The following is an 18,736-nucleotide window of genomic DNA, read 5'->3' on the forward strand; positions in this document are numbered from 1 at the left end:
AAAATATTCTCCAAATTTGTTCAAGGCTAATCGTCATGAATTAGCGCTTGGATTGGTTGATTAACGAGCCATTTACTGCTAGGTATAAGCTTATGTAATCATCTACAAGAGTTCTTCTCTTGTTGGTAGAGTAAACTAATTAGACTAACACAGTGAAATGGTCCAATTTATATATAGACGTAGGAGAGTGACGTAGTGTGTACTGTTGGATTTGCAAAGCAATACCGATGGACAAAAAAAAAAAACGCACATCGAGTACTCTAGAGAAGTGTTGTTTTTAAGGCTGCATGCACTTTCCTACATGGGAAGTTCCACATTCCTGTTCCCGTGCACTTCTCTTCTTTTTTTGCCATTCGTATTCAGATACTGAGAAAAATGCTGACCGATAAAATGCTCTCGTGAATACAAAAAAAACCCCACAATAGCGCCCTTTCCATCGCAAAGAAAACGTATGCGCAAAATGAAGCTCCGTTAATAAAGTATTACCGGATGCTGCTTTTTATTCCTGCGTGCTTCTGCTGAACATTCCACCATTCCATCTTCCTTTACGTCACAGTCTAATTTTTCACTCCGCCACTGACTCCGAACTGCAGGGTGCTTTCTCATATTTTAGTCTGTTTGCTGATTCTGGACCAAACTGTAAACTTCCACCCATCACACATGTCATGTTTGATTTACTCCCAGCCGTTGTGTGGAATCAGGAGGTGTGTATCACATGGAAGTAGAGACACACGCAGTGTCAGACTGGCTGTTCTGGTTCATACCTGCCGAACCAGACTGTCTCAAAAGCCTTAACACATCAGGGTCGGATTCAAACGGACTGCATATGTGAAAGCACCCTTAAAGAATTCACCAGGTTTATAGAGATAGCAGAGCTGAATAGCTTGATATTCATGACACCAGGTGGTTAGCATCTAATATGATCTAGTGAATTTCAGACCCTTTCTCGCCCTCCTGGAATGTCGCCTCAAGACCCTCCTTTTAAAGTGGTCCTGCATAGGTGCCACTCGCTTCCTCTTCCACAGAATGCCATGTCGGGATCGATGGTAGCCAGCTTGCTGCTAGAACAATCAGGTATAGTGTTACACCTGATACCAGCTGTGATACAGACATGTCAGGACACAGAAGATATATACCGTATACTAAATACTAGATATTTCTGTCAAACATTATTCACTAGTACACTACACTAGCAGTAACAGCACTGAATACAAGGACACTCAGGTCTTCTTTTGTAACCGCTCCTCTCCTTGGGCCGAATTTATGAAGTTAGATTCAAAAATACCCGTCCATAAATCAAGCATTTTACACCAGAAATTTGCCGTTCGTGAAAATTCCATCGTTTCAGGAAGAAATCATTCGTATCCTACTCGTGCTCCTGAGTATGTGTAAATTTATGCATAAGAAGATCGACGTCAAATCATATAAATTGCACGGATAACTGCAATTATACGTACGGATTATAGTGTCGTGTTTACATGGCTTATTTATTTAGACACCCGTATCCAGATCAGCTTATAGAACGCAGCTTCGGAGCTGCGATTAAGACACTGAACTAGTGATCAGAAGGACGTTAGTTGGGCCCTTGGCAAGGCCGGAATTGTAAAATGCTTGGGATTAATTGAATCATTTGTCAAATAACAACAGTTTTAGTAAATGTACTACAGAGTATAATAACGCACAAGTCTGTATTAATACTGGATTAAAGTATTCATCTCTTCAACAGAGTCTCTTCGACAATCGGCCACTGTCCAGAACGGCAACGGAAGCACGGGTCAGAGAAAATTGCTCAGACCTCGTTCTGGACCTCTGCAAGTGAATATGGTGAGTAATGCATCATGGGAAATATATATATATATATATATACACACTGTATTGAGGAGGGATTTAATCCCCTGCTATACGTTTCAGCCCCCTAACCCCAAAATGAGCCCCAGTGAATCTTTCTCTCACTGAATGAAATTACATTTACTTGTGTAATTCTTCTAAAATGTATGAAAAGGGCAAAAGTGGTGGTGCAGCAGTAAATAATCTCCAAACTGTCCTCAGTTTTTGGACTCTTCTTTGTTTTTGCAAATGCTTGGTTTAAACTGAACCACAGGGTCTAGTGCAAAGTTTTCCAGAATCTTTCTGGAACGTTCTTGCAACGTGCTTCCGCACAGTCTGTCTATGTTTGCTGATGGTTGATGTTTCTATGACGTTTACGTGGGTTATTGCGCTGGTTATATGGGAAAACCTTGTCTGACTGGCTAAATGCTAAATATAACATGGTAGCTGTACTCATTTGAAGTTTTTTTTTTTTTTTTTTTTTTTTGCAGCGGATGTTCTCCAAATTTAAAGAAAGGATTATCTGATAATGTAGAAGTATTTTTTAAAAATTATTTATTTATTTATTTATTTATTTATTTATTTATTTAATTAAATGCTACAGTCCCCTCTGAAAGTATTGGAACAGCCAGGCCAATTCTATTGTTTTTGCTATATATCGAAAACAAACGATGAATATGAGACGACAGATCAGAATTTCATCTTCTATGTCTGGATATTTACATCTGGATGTGGGGGAGAAAGAACAATATGTTAAGCTTTTCACGGACTTAACAACAAATCGCCAGTCAGAAAATTCAAAAGAATGCAAAGGTAAAATCATGACAACGACTACGTTTACACGGACAGCAGTACTCTAATTATTGACCTTATACCGAGTAAGACGATATTCTGATTAAGGTGTTTACATGAGTCGCTTCTAGAAGATTCCTTTCATGTTCCCGTTTTACGCGTTATAGAACATAGATCGATTAACAGCGCACGTCATTATGTCCCCGCGCAACGCCGTCCGACGTCCCTCCGGAATTTCACGTATCGACATACAGTTGGTCTTCGTTATGGAACCGTATACAGTTTTGGGTGTTTTTATTAAAAAATGTACGAACGCTTCCAGTGCGGTTAATTATTTGTCGTGCTGTACGTGCTAATAGACGACTGCTTGAAGCCGTGGGCTGCGTCCCAAACCGCGTACTTACCTACTATATAGTAGCCGAGATACATGTATCTCACCTACTATAGGCCTATAGTAGGTAAGTACGCGGTTTGGGACGCAGCCGTGTTCTCTTGTTTGCCGTAAAACAGATGAGCGCTGCTGTGTGTGATCGTGTCCTGTCGCAAAATGCCATGAAAATAAATATATATAGATATAAATAAATATAAAAAGCTGTCCGCACGTTTTCCCACAAGGCCCGTATGTCCCATACTAAGTGACTTGATCTATTTGTTTACTTCATGCTAATTTCCTGACCAATGATTTGTTGTTAAGACTATTAAGGACTTAAAGGGATGATTCACAAAAAAATGAAAATTCTGTCATCAGTTACTCACCCTCATGTCCTTCTAAACCCATAAGTTCATCTTTCGGAACACAGACGAAGACATTTTAATGAAACCTGGGAGATTTCTGTCCCTTCATTTACAGTCCAAGTAACCAAAACTTTCAAGCTCCAAAAAGTTCACAAATGCATAGACGCATGCGTGTTGTGTTGTGTTGATGCGAGAGCGGACTATGTGACTCGGTTTGTGTACAGCGTCCCTCAGCGCTTCCGGGTCCCGTTGGATCGCGAGAGCGGATGTCTGAGAGCCAAGCGCTGACGTCTTCTTTCTCTTACATAGCCATGATCGTCTCATATTACTGTGATTGACAGAGGACAAGGTAATACTGTACCTCCCATACCTCGCACGTGCACTTTTGCTCCCTTGTACTCCTGGCCATGGATGGCTGTAGCGCTGTAAGTCTTCAATCTCACGATCTCCTCATGTGTGTTTGAAAAGATGTATTTTAAAGAACTAATAATATTTATTTCTTTTCCAGCATCAGTAAAGTCACGATACAGGCAGGATTACTTTGATCTTTATTAAGACAATATTCTCACCTGTCTGATTTCTTTAGGATTCGTCTGTATGTGCCTTCAGTAAGTGTGGAAGTAGAAATTGTGTCTGTGCATGCTTGCAAGTTGTGGCTTGAGGCCAGGTTGAGTCTTAATGATAAACAGTGAAGGTAAGTGGCTTTTTATTAGTCACATAATGTGCTACATCATGTGCACTGCAGCAGAGATATATAGCGGTCAAGGTTTTCATTGTTGACGAAAACGAGAACTGTTTCAGATCAGATTTCACATTTTAATCTTGGGTTGTCTAAGAACAAGCGGTTGAACGGAGTGGATCCGTCAATGTTGCCAAATTATAACTGACCAGTAGATGGCAGAGTAATGTGTATTAGCAGTAACTCCTTGGCAGAGCAGCGATTTAGTAGCAGTGGAGCGCAGGGGTGTAGTTTCTGGTGCTGGGGGGTGGTAACCCGCTAATAATCAGAACTAGCAATTACAATGATAAATATTGGGAAGCATACCCATTCACACTTCAGTTCAATGTTAATAGGATAATCTGGACATTCTCGCTGTGGTTGCTGGGACTACGGTAGCTGAAATGGTCTTGGGACTGCAATTACCACATACAGTTCTGCACCTTTGGTGAACAGTGGACTAGTTCAACAAACAGACTTCATGTATAAACCGTAATGAACTTTCTTTTACTTTCACACTATCCGTTGTTACCCAGATGAGGACGGGTTCCCTTCTGAGTCTGGTTCCTCTCAAGGTTTCTTAGTCATATCATTAGGGAGTTTTTCCTCACCACCGTCTCCACCGGCTCGCCCAATAGGGATAAATTCACACACTTAAAATCCCTATCGCTAAACTAAAAGTAATGATTTTCAAAAGATAATAAATGGAATCAAAACTATTTATGCATCTGAAACAAAACTGAAATTGAAAACCAAAATACAAAAACGAAATAAAAATAAAAACTAGCGATCTTTTTTTTTAAACTATAATAACCCTGATAGGGGTCAGTGTCACTAGTCCATCCATCTTCTATACCGCTTATCCTTTAGGGTCACGGGGAAGCTGGAGCCTATCCCAGGTAGCATCGGGCACAAGGCGGGGTACATACTGGACAGGGTGCCAGTCCATTGCAGGGCACAATCACATACACATTCATACACTAAGGACACTTTGGACATGCTAGTCAGCCTACCATGCATGTCTTTGGACTGGGGGAGGAAACCGGAGTACCCGGAGGAAACCCCCGCAGCACGGGGAGAACATCCAAACTCCGCACACGCAGGGCAGCGGCGGGAATCGACCCCCCGACCCTGTCGGTGTGAGGCGAACGTGCTAACCACGTGCGCCCCAGTTTCACAATTCAACCAAAATTTTTCACAACTATGTGACGGAGTACTAAACTATTCATCTAACTAGCATTAATGCTGCTCCATTTGCTAATATTAACTTTGGCTCTGTGTCAAAATAGTTGCAAAGCCTCTTCAAACTTCTCAACGCTGAAAGAATGAGAATCACAGAAGAATAAGGATTAGCTATTAGCTCGTACCTATTAGCCTTCCAGTCATTACAGAGGTCAGACAGATGTTACAGGCATATTGTATCGTATTACACTGTGCCGTGTTTTTAAGTACCTCTCCAGGCTCGACTAAACGACCTCCGTGTATATCTGACATAATTTACACTCCTGTCTTCGTTTCATATAAATACCTTTCTGAACACCACTGAGAGCATCACTAAGTGTGAAGCATGTGGGACGTTGTGAGATGGCGAGTGAACTGAGAATGACTTTAGGGGAAATGAACACTTTTTAATGCGGTTGAATAAGAAATGTTCTGCTGATGTAACAGCTCTTCAGATCACAGTCACGGAAGCCCATGTGCATCATTTCTTAATGATCTTTACGTTAGCATTAGAAAACTGCAAGGAAGCTTGAAGCATCTTGATTTGATCTTGCTTGGTGGCATGTGGTAAAACTTTAGCTACTTTATCATTTATAACAAACTGTTATTTTTCTTTATAACTCAATAACCCTGTTCACACCGGGACTGCGTAAACCTGACGATGTCAGTGTGCTAAAACCCCCGCTGCTGAATTATACGAGACACAACATGATCTTTTATCGACATGAAAGGCTGATCTTGATAATCCAGAATGAAAATAAATAAATAAATATAACGGCAACTATTATAAGAATGGTGACAGTGCAGTGCACGCTCGTTTGTGATAATTTTAGTTCTTCCTCGCTTGGTGGCTGACTCCTTTTAGCAGGATGCAGGAAGCGAGCATGGATCACAAAAGGACAGAGCCTGAACAAAACATGCAGTCTCTACAGAGAGGAAGTGGGTGGGGTGGAGGTTCCCTGCCATTAGCAAATAATGTAGCACAAATAGGGATTTGCTAATAGGAAGCAACATTTTTAGAATAATTTCATACGAGAGACCTCAGGAGTAATTAACGATTCGTGGGGCAGTGGTGACGTGGCGGTTAAGACTCTGGGTGACTGCTCGGAAGGTCGGGGGTTCAAGCCTGAGCACTGCCTAGCTACCACCGTTAACCCTCTCTGCTCCAGGGGCGCTGTATCATGGCTGACCCGGCGCTCTGACCCCAGCTTCCTGATATGCTGGGGTATGCGAAGAAAAGAATTTCACTGTGCTGTAACGTATACGTGACCGGTAAAGACGTGTTATGGTTATAGATCCTAAATAGGTCAAGAAATGTACAGGCAGGCAGCTTGCCTATTTTTTAATCAAAAGAACGACCACTAATACTCATTACCGAATATGTTTTTTTTTCTTGACGCCTCCACAAACTACCGCATGCAAAACAATGACAATTAATATGCTTTGTGCCTGACGATATGTCATCTGTCGTTCAGATATGAACCCTTTAGCTTTAAAACTGACAAATCAGTGCATAGCTGATGTAATTACTCACAGTTCAGGTACATTAGTGCTAAAATTGAGATTTTTCCCTATTCCATTCAGCCATTTCCATAACCCCCACCCCGCCCAGTCTATCTTCAAGCTTCAGCTGATTTTATTTGTCAGGAGACAAATGTGTATGTTTCAGGAGAAGGATTCACTGACTCACTGACTGACTGACTCTCTGTGAGGGATACTTACCTTTACACCAGTGATTGTGTTTTGGTACTGGTTTCCATTTACATTTCTCCATATATTACTGGCTTTGTGACAAACTCATCCTCAAATGTGTATTCATGAAACATATTCTAATCCCACCAGTCTTTTCAAGTTTAGAAATTCAAATGTGACCTTTGGTGTGCAAATGTCAGGAGGGAGCCAAGGCAGCAGTAGTGGAACATTGTCAGGACACTTGGGTCTCTTCGTCGGGTTCTGAAGAGAGAGAGAAACAGATCAGACTTTCCACGGAAATACAACACGCTCACCACCTCTCTGTGTCCGCCGCACCCTTTTATAGTCTCCGGACGAGCTGATGCTGTCATCATTATGTAAATTTGTGAATTAATCTGATTAGGATTTTTTTTTTTTGCAAAACAATCGTTATTGAAGAAAAATTTTACCATATATATATATGTATATACACCATCTGGATGGCAAAGACAGTTCTAGTAGTACATCAAAAGTAATTGGAATAAAAAAAATAACTATTGACCATGCCAAAAGAGTTTTGAGTGAGAAAAAGAAGGGTTCAGTACTGGCAGAGGGATACAGTGAGCATTGGGTTGTTTCCATCCTTAAAATTTCAAAGATGGCGGTTCATAAGAACAGGATCAAGCAGCAGACAATGGGGACAACGAAGCTTCAGACCAGCAGAGGGCGAAAACCACTCTCCACTGATCGGGATGACTGCCAACTCATTCGAATGTCACTCAATAACCATAGGATGACATCATGTGGTCTACAAAAAGAATGGCAAACGGTAGCTGGGTTCAATTGCACGGCGAGGACGGTTTGAAACAGGCTCATAGGGGCAGGGTTGAAGTCATGCAAAGCTAGAAAAAACCCCTTCATCAGTGAGAAGCGAAGAAGAGCCAGGCTGAGGTTTGCAAAAGACCATAAGGATTGGACCGTGGAGGACTGGAGTAAGGTCATCTTCTCTGATGAGTCCAATTTTCTGCTTTGCCCAACACCTGGTCATCTAATGGTTAGACAGAGACCTGGAGAGGCCGACAAGCGACGGTGTCTCGCACCCACTGTGACATTTGGTGGAGAATCTGTGATGATCTGGGGGTGCTTTAGCAAGGCTGGAATCGGGCAGCTTTGTCTTTGGATTTGGAAGGATGCATGAATCACGTCACATACAAGGTTGTACTGGAAGAAAACTTGCTTCCTTCTGCTCTAACAATGTTCCCCAACCGAGAGGATTGGTTTTTCCAGCAGGACAATGCTCCATGCCACACAGCCAGGTCAATCAAGGTGTGGATGAAGGACCGCCAGATCAAGACCCTGTCATGGCCGGCCCAATCTCCAGACCTGAACCCCATTGAAAACCTCTGGAATGTGATCAAGAGGAAGATGGATGGCCACAAGCCATCAAAACAAAGCCGAGCTGCTTATTTTTCGCCCAACATCAATGTGAAAGACTGGTGGAGAGCGTGCCAAGACGCATGAAAGCTGTGATTGAAAATCAGGGTTATTCCACCAGATATTGATTTACGAACTCTTCCTCAGTCAAAACATTAGTATTGTCTTATTTAAAGGGTCATGAAACCTCCTTCTTCTCTCAGATCAAGTCTACCTCTGAAGGTTTTTGAAAAATGCAGCTTAAATGGGCGTGGATGGCTGTGCGAAGAAGGGAGGAGGAGTGGGCGTGGCAGGGAAAGGCAGGGGAGGAAGACGGGGGGCGAGCCTTCAGATGAATACTGAAAAAAAGCTTTCGGATGAGGCAGAGGACTTCTCTCCTCCTGAATCCCCAGGGCTAAACGGAGACACAATAGACAGCAGTGCAGGTCCTCTGCCCTATCTATTTGAACCATTAGCCCCTGGCATGACTATGAAGGAAAACATACTAAAACCGGAGCCAGTGTGGATGGCAGGAGTGTCGGAATGGTAGCTAGCTTATAAGCTCGAGATTTTCACGAATATAAGGCGAAGGCTCTTCCCTTCAACGCGATTCTTTAAGCGGTTTAATTAGCTCAAAAGGCAAGTAAAACGGTCATGGTTAAAATTAGTCACACACCTCATTTAAAGTGATGGAAAAGTCCTCGGGACTTTGTTTAGATCATCGTTTAGACTCAAACCGCTTTCACGTGCAAGTCCGAAGTCCACCTTTCTCCAATTCTCAAAAGCTCTCACACTCGGACTCTTACACCGCCGAAACAAACACTCGCGACCCGTTTGAACGCCTCTCTCATCGACTACGATCTGTAAAAAAAAAAAAGCGTCACGTGCCGTCATGAACAATTAAGAGACAGCGTCTACTCATAGCATAAGACCACGCGGGCTCACGGATAATCACGAGACACCGCCGCGTCACCGATGTACTCTCGTACAAAGCCACGACGAGATTTTAAACCCGGGAGACGAAAATAGCAGAAAAGAGCTCAAAATGAACCAGTTTTCTCCTGCGATTAAAAACGAACGGATGCTAAGATCGTCTTTTGCCACGTGTGACAAAAGCACACCTCTGTTAAAACCTCAGGAAATGTAGTTTAGTATTTCATCACGCTTTAAAAATAAACATTTACTTTGCATTATTTTTCTTTGTATTATTTATTTTTTCCCCCCCTGCAAATAAATGCTCTAAATGACGACATTTTTATTTGGAATTTGGGAGAAATGTTCTCAATAGTTTATAGACCAAAATAAAATAAAAAAAAATAAAACCAACCCCAAAAATGTCCATATTACCCAAACACATACCTATAAATAGTGAAACCAGAGAAACTGGTGATTTTTCAGTGGTCTCTTAATATTTTCCCCATACATATATAAATAAATAAATAAATATATGTGCATCTTTGTGTCACAGGGACACAAATACAGCCTCTAATACACTGTATACTGTGCATCAATGATCAGCTGCCTTATCCCTTCAGGATTACTATGGGCGTGCTGAAGGAATCGGCTTCTCACTGCTGGACCTCTTCTCCTGCCAGATGTGCGTGTTTATAATTTTATCATGCACAGTCTCTGGCTTTCCTCGCGCTATTGCTTCACACTGAGGAAGCGCAGCGGTTTTGGATCTCGTTCAGATTAATGCCCATTTTAAAGGAGGCAGCTATCGCCGGTGCGACACACACTAACGAGGATGATGACGGTGAGGATGTCTCTTATGCTCCCCGCCTTTGCGTTCAGGCCGCGGCTTATTTTATTGCTGATTTCTCTGCTGCGCGAGCGCGGTGGTGTAGCCCGTGCATGGACCTGTATGCATTCATCTGTCTCTTTGAATAATCTCGCACATCCTCGTGCATTGCATCGTGACCTTGGAGACGTGTTCTTCATGTCGGTCCTGTCCCTAGACCTACCAGGCGATTACCACTTCAGCATCACCAGAAAAACCTGAAGGACGCTGGTACATCTATGATGCACCTCCCTGGCCCTTTGGTTGGTGTTTTGTCGTCGTTGTTGTCCTCTGATCATAGCCGTATTGTCTTTTTTGAGCTTCTTTGCACCTGTCGGGGGTATGTGTGTGCTTTTGATGACTTCTGGCGTAGCGATGCTGTCGGTTGTATTTATTCCAATTTAAATACCGTTATAACGTTTATTCTATTATGGGAAATGAGGCCAGAGCAGAGTCACATAACTGACTGTGAATTTCCTTTAAAGCAGATGTTATAAAAACATATTTGCAGTGACTGTCCAATAAACGTAATCCATCTCCTTGTGGACAGTGGTTCTTGTCAAGGGAGGTTTATTCATTTTTTAATTGACTATACGTGTAAGAATGGTGTACGTGCATACTGTGGAAATATCAATCAGTGAACCCTTTATCATACACCACAATATGTTGCCTTTTTGTTTTTTTTTTAATTTAACATATATATTTTTTTGGCTACAGATCATATTTAAAGAACGTGTTGCAGACAAACCAGTCCTGACCTGTGATGCATAGGTTTATTTATTTATTTATTTATTTATTTATTTATTTATTCATATAAATAAGTTGTTATACTAAGCTTTTTCAAGTGATACCTTAATAACACGGTCGAAATATATGAATAAATTACGGAGTCGAATCACGATTAGAAGAGGAATGCGAGAGCTAAATACATCCGAAGTGCTAACATACTGTATGTGGGAACATCTGGTACTACAGTTCTTCTTCTTGTGACGTTTGGACGTGAAGGAAGTTTCGAATGTGAAATATTCAGTACCGTATGGACGAACAGAAGAGACTGAGACTCTGGTCTGTCTCTCGTTCTCTGTCCTCTCCTCTATGTGTGTATGTATGTATGTATGTATGTATGTACAGTGTCATCCACTAATATTGGCACCCTTGGTAAATATGAGCAAAGAAGGCTGTGAAAAATAGTTTTTATTGTTTAAACTTTTGAGCTTTTGTTAAAAAAAAATTCACAAAAATACTCTGCTCTCGTGCATATCAAACAATTGCAAACAAAACAAAGGTTTAGCAAAAAAAAAAATATCTTTGTTAAATATGTGTGCTACAATTATTGGCTCCCTTTTATTCAATACTTTGCACTACCTCCCTTTGCCGAGATAACAGCTCTGAGTCTTCTCCTATAATACCTGATGAGGTTGGAGAATACATGGCGAGGGATCTGAGAGCGTTCCTCCATACAGAATCTCTCCAGATCCTTCACATTTCGAGCTCCATTCTGGTGGTCTATATGTCAACTTGGACCAGAAAAAAAAAACAAAAAAGTATGGCTCTAGTAAATGGACAAAATGTTATTGTACATATTTAAATAATGTCCTTGAAATAAATATGCATGGATGGCATCCATGGAATTTATTTTACATTTAGAATGGTTTCTGGTCACAGAAAAGTTTGAGTTTGAGCTTTTCATTTCGATACTCAATAAACAATTCAGTGACCCTTAATGCTTTGTGGATGGGGCATTGTCATGCTAGAGAGAACCATTTGTATCAGGATAGAAATGTTAAATCATGAGATAAAGGTGGGAAATGCAGTCATGCAGCAGGTAGTGTTGCGACCTCACAGCTCCAGGGTCTCTGGTTCGATCCTGAGTTCAGGTTACGGTCGGTTGAGAGTTTGTGTGTATATTCTCCTATGTAAACATGGGTCTCCTCCTACCTGACCAAAATGTACCAGGGGCTAAGATAAACTGTGGGATTGTGGATTAGTGTGTTCATGGTGTATTCCAGTGTTTACGGGATAAGCTCCAGATCCACGCAGATAAAGAGCCATCCATCCATCTTCTATACCGTTTATCCTTCAGGGGAACCTGGAGCCTATCCCAGGTAGCATCGGGCACAAGTCGGGGTACACCCTGGACAGGGTGCCAGTCCATTGCAGGGCACACTCGCATACACATTCATACACTACGGACACTTTGGACACGCCAATCAGCCTACCATGCATGTCTTTGGACTGGGGTGAACATGGAGCAGCACAGGGTGAACATGCAAAAAAGGGAGTAGCGGGACTCGAACCCCCAACCCTGGTGGTGTGAGGCGAACGTGCTAACCTCTAATCGACGATGCGCCCTCCAGATCAAGATAAAGCATTTGATGAAAGTGACCGAGTAATTTTCCTTCTAAGGGGCCGAGTGGACCTAAACCATGCCAGTAAAATGCCCTTTAACAGTATAATATAGCCACTAGATCACCTCAATGTAGAGATTAAGCATTCAGGCCTATACCGTTCTCATGGTAAATGTTAGTGTATGTCACACATGCATTTTCCCACTTGTCAATATGGTGAAGAATCACATGCATTTTCTAGTTCTCAGTCGACCAGTGCCTCTGGTTTTTGCACTCTGAACTCTAAAATTTGTCTTTATAATGAGGAGTTTATGTACTGCAACTTTACTATAATATCCCTCTCTATCTAGTTGTGCATGGATTGTTCTTGCTGACAGTCTGATCACATCCTGTATTAACATTCTTACTCACATGAAGAATGGTTGCACATCTGTTTTTCCTTGCACATCACTACTGTAGGAGCATTATGGCCATTGAATGTGTTCTGTCATTGAATTGTATCATGTAGTACAGCTGTCTGGAAGAATTTTCACTTGGAGGTGTGTTCCTCCACTCATTTATTCAGGTTTTTCCCTTTAGCTTTTCACCTAGCTGTATATTTGTAATACACAAATTTTGCACTGTGAATATTCTGGACTGCATTTTTGATTTACCGTGCATTGCGTCATGGCCCTGAAAAATGCTACTTTCTGATTGGTGGGTACTGTTATTTCCTTTTGAACGAATGAAATGATCTTACTTATATGTAACCATCTTGCAATGTCAATTTTAAGTCTAGTGTTATTTGTACAATTTTGCTTTAGCGTTCACATTTTGCTTAGCTACAAGAAAATAAGAGAAATAAATGGCATGGATTGAGACCTTGTCATGGTGAAGGGGCGTGTGTACTTCAGTTGTTGACTCGGATTTGTTGCACAAGGTGCCGGCCAGCTTTACCAGGTATACCCAGGAAATCCTTTCAGATTGCTTGGGAGTTTCTGGCAGAATCTTTAGTGAGTGAAGGGGAACTCTTCAAAAAAACCCAGTGGACATGACCTCCCTTCAGGAGGTGCCAGTAATCTTTGGCGTTTGAGTTAATCTCTGTGACTGTGGGTACTATGGCCAAACCTTCATAGCAGCAGGGCTAGCAAATCCACCAAGGAATGGCCTAAAAAGAAGAAATGAAGGATTATGGAATGGCCTAGTCAAATCCCGGATTTGAATCGCCTTGAAATCACGTGTGGGGATTTGAAACGTACAGTACATTCAAGAAAACTCTCAAACATCTTACAATTGAAAGAATATTGCATGGAAGAGTGGTCAAAAATTCTAGCAAGCCTGATGGACAATTATGCAGAACACCTACAAGAAGTTATTTCTGCTGAAGGGGGAAATACTAGCTTTTGAGGCCGAGGGTGTACTTACTTTTTCCACAGAAGAATATCACATCTATTGATATTTCTATTGAAAAAATGATTGAAAAAGCGAATTACACATGTGGTTTTGTTCAAGTATTTCAACGTTATTAATAGGCACCGTTTCAAAGACGATCAAATGTTTGCTTGTCCAAATATGTCAAAAAAAAAAAAAAGCGCCAACAGTTTCCAAGGGGTGTACTTATTTTTGCATATGACTTCATATATTTCTTCCTTGTGCAATATCAATTCATACCTTTATCAATTCAATATAGGCTGGTGTTCAGTGGAGGGATTTTTAACACTGTATGTTAAACTATAGGAAAATAAACACACGACACCTTGAGAAAAGTGTCGCCATGTATATAAAGTTTTGTACTGGTGCCAACAGGACGTGAGTATTACATTGATTGGTTTTTGATTTGTTCCTCTTCAGCTGATCAGTGGAGGGTCCATCGTCAGCGCTGAGGCAGTATGGGATCATGTGGCCATGGCTGACCGTGAACTGGCATTTAAGGCGGGAGATGTCATTAAGGTCCTGGATGCCTCGAACAAGGATTGGTGGTGGGGGCAGATCGATGATGAGGAGGGTTGGTTCCCAGCCAGCTTTGTGAGGGTAAGACTGGCATCCATCCAAGAATTTGGTATGGCAACATTCTTTCACTGATTGAATGTCACTGATAATTCACACTAATCATTTTGATGACTTACAGTGCCCTCCACTAATATTGGCACCCTTGGCAAATATGAGCAAAGAAGGCTGTCAAAAATGTTCTTTATTGTTTAACCTTTTGATCTTTTGTTTAAAATAAATCACAATAATACTCTGCTCTCATGGATATCAAACAATTATCCAGAAAAAAAATAAATATCTTTGTTAAATATAGGTATGCAACAATTATTGGCACCCTTTTAGTCAATACTTTGTGCTACCTCCCTTTGCCGAGATAACAGCTCTGAGTCTTCTCCTATAACGCCTGATGAGGTTGGAGAATACATGGCGAGGGATCTGAGACCGTTCCTGCATACAGAATCTCTCCAGATCCTTCACATTTGGAGGTCCACGCTGGTGGACTCTCCTCTTCAGTTCACCCCACAGGTTTTCTATGGGGTTCAGGTCAGGGGACTGGGAGGGTCATGGCAGGACCTTGATGTTGTGGTCAGTAAACCATTTGTGTGTTGATGTTGATGATGTTTTGGATCATTGTCCTGCTGGAAGATCCAACCACGGCCCATTTGAAGATTTCTGGCAGAGGCAGTCAGGTTTTCATTTAATATCTGTTGATATTTGATAGAGTCCATGATGCCATGTATCCTAACAAAATGTCCAGGTCCTCTGGCAGTAAAACAGCCCCAAAACATTAAAGATCCACCTCCATATTTAACCGTGGACATGAGGTACTTTTCCATATGGCTACCTCTCTGTGTACCAAAACCACCTCTGTGTTTATTACCAAAAAGCTCGATTTTGGTTTCATCTGACCACAGAACCCGATCCCATTTGAAGTTCCAGTAGTGTCTGCACACTGAAGACGCTCGAGTTTGTTTTTGGATGAGAGTAGAGGCTTTTTTCTTGAAACCCTTCCAAACAGCTTGTGGTGATGTCGGTGACTTCAGATTGTAGATTTGGAGACGTTCTGACCCCAAGACACAACTAACTTCTCTAAATCTCCAGCTGTGATGCTTGGAGATTTTTTTGTCCACTCGAACCGTCCTCTTCACAGTGCGTTGAGACGATACAGACACACGTCCAATTCCAGCTCGATTCATAACATTTCCAGTCGACTGGAACTTCTTAATTATTGCCCTGATGGTGGAAATGGGCATTTTCAATGCTTGTGTTATTTTCTTATAGACACTTCTCATTGTGTGAAGCCCAACAACCTTTTCCCGCACATCACAGCTTGGTCTTATCCATTGTTATGAATGACTAAGGGAATTTGGTCTGTGTGTTTCCTCATATTTATACCCCTGTAAAACAGGAAGTCATGGTTGAACAATTTCCTGTTCCTAGTCACCCAGGTGCACAATTTATTTATTATTATTATTTTTTTTAAAAATATCAATGGGAATATACTTCAAATCCATTTTTCTCGTATGAATACCTAGGGCTGTCAATAATTGTTGCACACCTATAATAAAGATCTTTAGCAAAGATTTTTTTTTTTTTTTTGATAAACCTGTGTTTTGTTTGCACTTGTTTGATATCCATGAGAGCAGAGTATTTTTTTAACAAAAGATCGAAAGGTTAAACAATAAAGACAATTTTTTCACAGCCTTCTTTGCTCATATTTACCGAGGGTGCCAGTATTAGTGACTGTCCTCTGTAACTGTGATGCAATGAATTAAATAAATAAATAAATGAAATAAAATATTTAAAGAGTAATTTTGAAGACAAGAGGGAAAGACTTTCAACCAGGACCTGACCCATTTCCCCCGGACCTATCCATCTATTCTATTATGTTGACCCCAGAGATACAGTAGTTTAAAGTACAGTAGTTTACATCCCCATATATACAGTCAGGCCCATAAGTATTTGGACAGGGACCCGATTTTCATTATTTCGCCTCTGTACACCACCACGAAGGATTTGTAATCAATACATATTTGAAGTGTAGACTTTCAGCTTTAATTCATGGGGTTTAATAAAAAAAAAAAAATATCGCATTAACCGTTTAGGAATTGCAGCCATTTTTACACAGTCCCTCTATTTTCCCAAAAGTAACTGGACAAACTAAGATAATGATAAATATATGGATTATTTTCGACAAGAATTTAATGACACGCTTTCTATATGAAGTTGTATTAATGTAATAATGCTCCTCACACCGTTTTCGTGTCTTTATTAATAAAGAATTTATTTCTTGGGTACCAAACCACACTTGCTGTTGAATGTTGAATGCTTTATGTTTGACAATTTGCACTACTTCAAAGCATTTTTAAAGCACAATTTACACCACACAAAGAGTACATGGTGTAGTAGGGGGTTCTAGGCGGGGATTGCGTGATGAACTACTGCCTTTTAGTACATTGGAAGTTGGACGCTTTGTGAATGCATTTTGCGTCTGCTTCGAGTCTCATTTTGTACTCTGCCATATCATGTACATACATCTCTCCCTAAATGTCTTGTTGCTATAAATTTGAATTGGTGTTTGCAATAGTGTTGTCAGAATACCAAAATTACGGCTTCGAAACGATTCCTGACTAAAATGTCTCGATACCAATACTGAACCGGTACCACGGCCGAAACCTAAAACAACAGGTAACTGAATAATGCAGTCGTGTGAAAAAATAAGTACACCCCATGGAAAGTGTTGAATAAATGATTGAAAAATCAACTTTATTAACAGACACTGTTTCAAAGATGATCAAAGGTTTGCTTGTATTTGCAGCCATGCCTCTCGTTTTCGCATACGAGAGGAAAAAAAAAAAAAGTTTGGGCACGCCCGATGTCTATGAGAGTGCCTGCAGGGAGTGAAAGCAGAACGCTGTACACACACTGCCCTGCTGTCGCACATCGACACAACTCAGGAAACACGGCACTAATTAATAAGCGGTCATTGTTAAAGTATCGGTGGTAATAAAATGGCGAATAGTACCGTTTTTAACAGCATGGTATTGAGATACCTTTCTAGTATCGGTGTATCGTGCAACACTATTTTGCAAACAGATCAAATCTTTATACTTGACAGTACGGTATTTTTTCTAATTCTATCACACCAGTGGTTCTCAACCTTGTGTGAGCTCTAGACCCCTTTCATGTTTCGAACAATCCACAAGGACCCCCTCACTTCACAACAATTCCAGGCTATGTATTTAACAGTCATTTCCATATGTGTGACTTTATGTGATTAATATTTAACATTAATGATATTAACAATGGACGTTTAAAATTGAATCGAAACATTTCAAGATTTATTTTTTATATATATATTTTATTGTTGCTGTGACATTTAATTTGACTCTCTGAATTATCTGTTGTTTATTCTGTCCATCAGTGCGACACTCGAACTTGTCTACCACTCATAGGTTTTTGCAAATTCTCAATTCATTTGTAAATAAATTTTAAATAAATCCACCAGCGAACGATCGTCAGCTCAGCTAACGTGATATTTGTGAATGCACGCGAATGACCAGATTGATTCATTTCAAAACATCTCATTTGAATATCTTTTGATGCATTTAACTATATATAATTATTGAAACATTTTTAAAACTTTACGGACCCCCTGCAATTACACCACCGGCCACTAGGGTTGAGAAACTCTGTGTCACACTAACCATAACCCAGACTCTCTTTGACAGTAAGCTGATGAAAAGTTAAGGTATGCTTGGAGACAATAACAGAAGGTGCAGACTAGAAACGGCTCCTAGTTCACTTTAATCTCACTTACTCATCTTCATTCCTAGAGGACCATATTGGAACAAAATGTATTTTTGTCATTCTTTCCCAAGGTTGAACCTCACCCTCCTCAACCCCAAACAAAACAGGTTTTCTATATCAACCCTATAGCCACTCGAAGGTTCCAAATCACAACAGCAAAGGTGCGTTTTTATCAACTTTCCATAAGTGCCAAGAGTTTGTCAAACACGTCATGAGCATCAGACCAAGTCAGATGAAGATCATGCTTTTAATGTACATCATGATAAAGCTTGTAGGCTTTATTCCAAATAGAAACCTTCACTTTAGTTAAACATTCGTGATGTGCCTATTTTGGATGGATCATTTAATTTAAGTATGACTTGGAGGCATTTCCTTTAGTGTATGTTTACATTTCCATATCATTTGTGTGTTCGCATTGTAGCTTTAGAACACGAAGGTGCTGTTAGCCAAATT

At 40.7% G+C, this 18,736-nt stretch overlaps 2 protein-coding genes across 11 annotated transcripts in view; one reads left to right on the forward strand and one right to left on the reverse strand.

Annotated features, from left to right (window-relative positions):
- LOC108269120 (MICOS complex subunit MIC27) overlaps positions 1-18,736 on the reverse strand; it is a 189,687-nt gene that overhangs the window by 9,055 nt on the left and 161,896 nt on the right. The window lies entirely within an intron of this gene.
- Positions 1-18,736, forward strand: part of arhgef9b (Cdc42 guanine nucleotide exchange factor (GEF) 9b) — a 39,686-nt gene that overhangs the window by 4,517 nt on the left and 16,433 nt on the right. For 6 of the 9 annotated variants that reach the window (XM_017474622.3, XM_053682153.1, XM_017474623.3 and 3 more), the window contains 4 exons: positions 939-1,074; positions 1,727-1,824; positions 14,336-14,515; positions 18,355-18,444. In XM_017474622.3, the coding sequence (XP_017330111.1) occupies positions 939-1,074; positions 1,727-1,824; positions 14,336-14,515; positions 18,355-18,444 (504 nt within the window). Of the gene's footprint in view, positions 1-938; positions 1,075-1,726; positions 1,825-9,922; positions 10,134-14,335; positions 14,516-18,354; positions 18,445-18,736 lie in introns of those variants that run through there. The other 3 variants (XM_053682151.1, XM_053682155.1, XM_053682154.1) reach the window with 3 other exon arrangements.

The sequence above is a fragment of the Ictalurus punctatus genome, chromosome 8 (genome assembly GCF_001660625.3).
Source record: "Ictalurus punctatus breed USDA103 chromosome 8, Coco_2.0, whole genome shotgun sequence".
Lineage (NCBI taxonomy): Eukaryota > Metazoa > Chordata > Actinopteri > Siluriformes > Ictaluridae > Ictalurus > Ictalurus punctatus.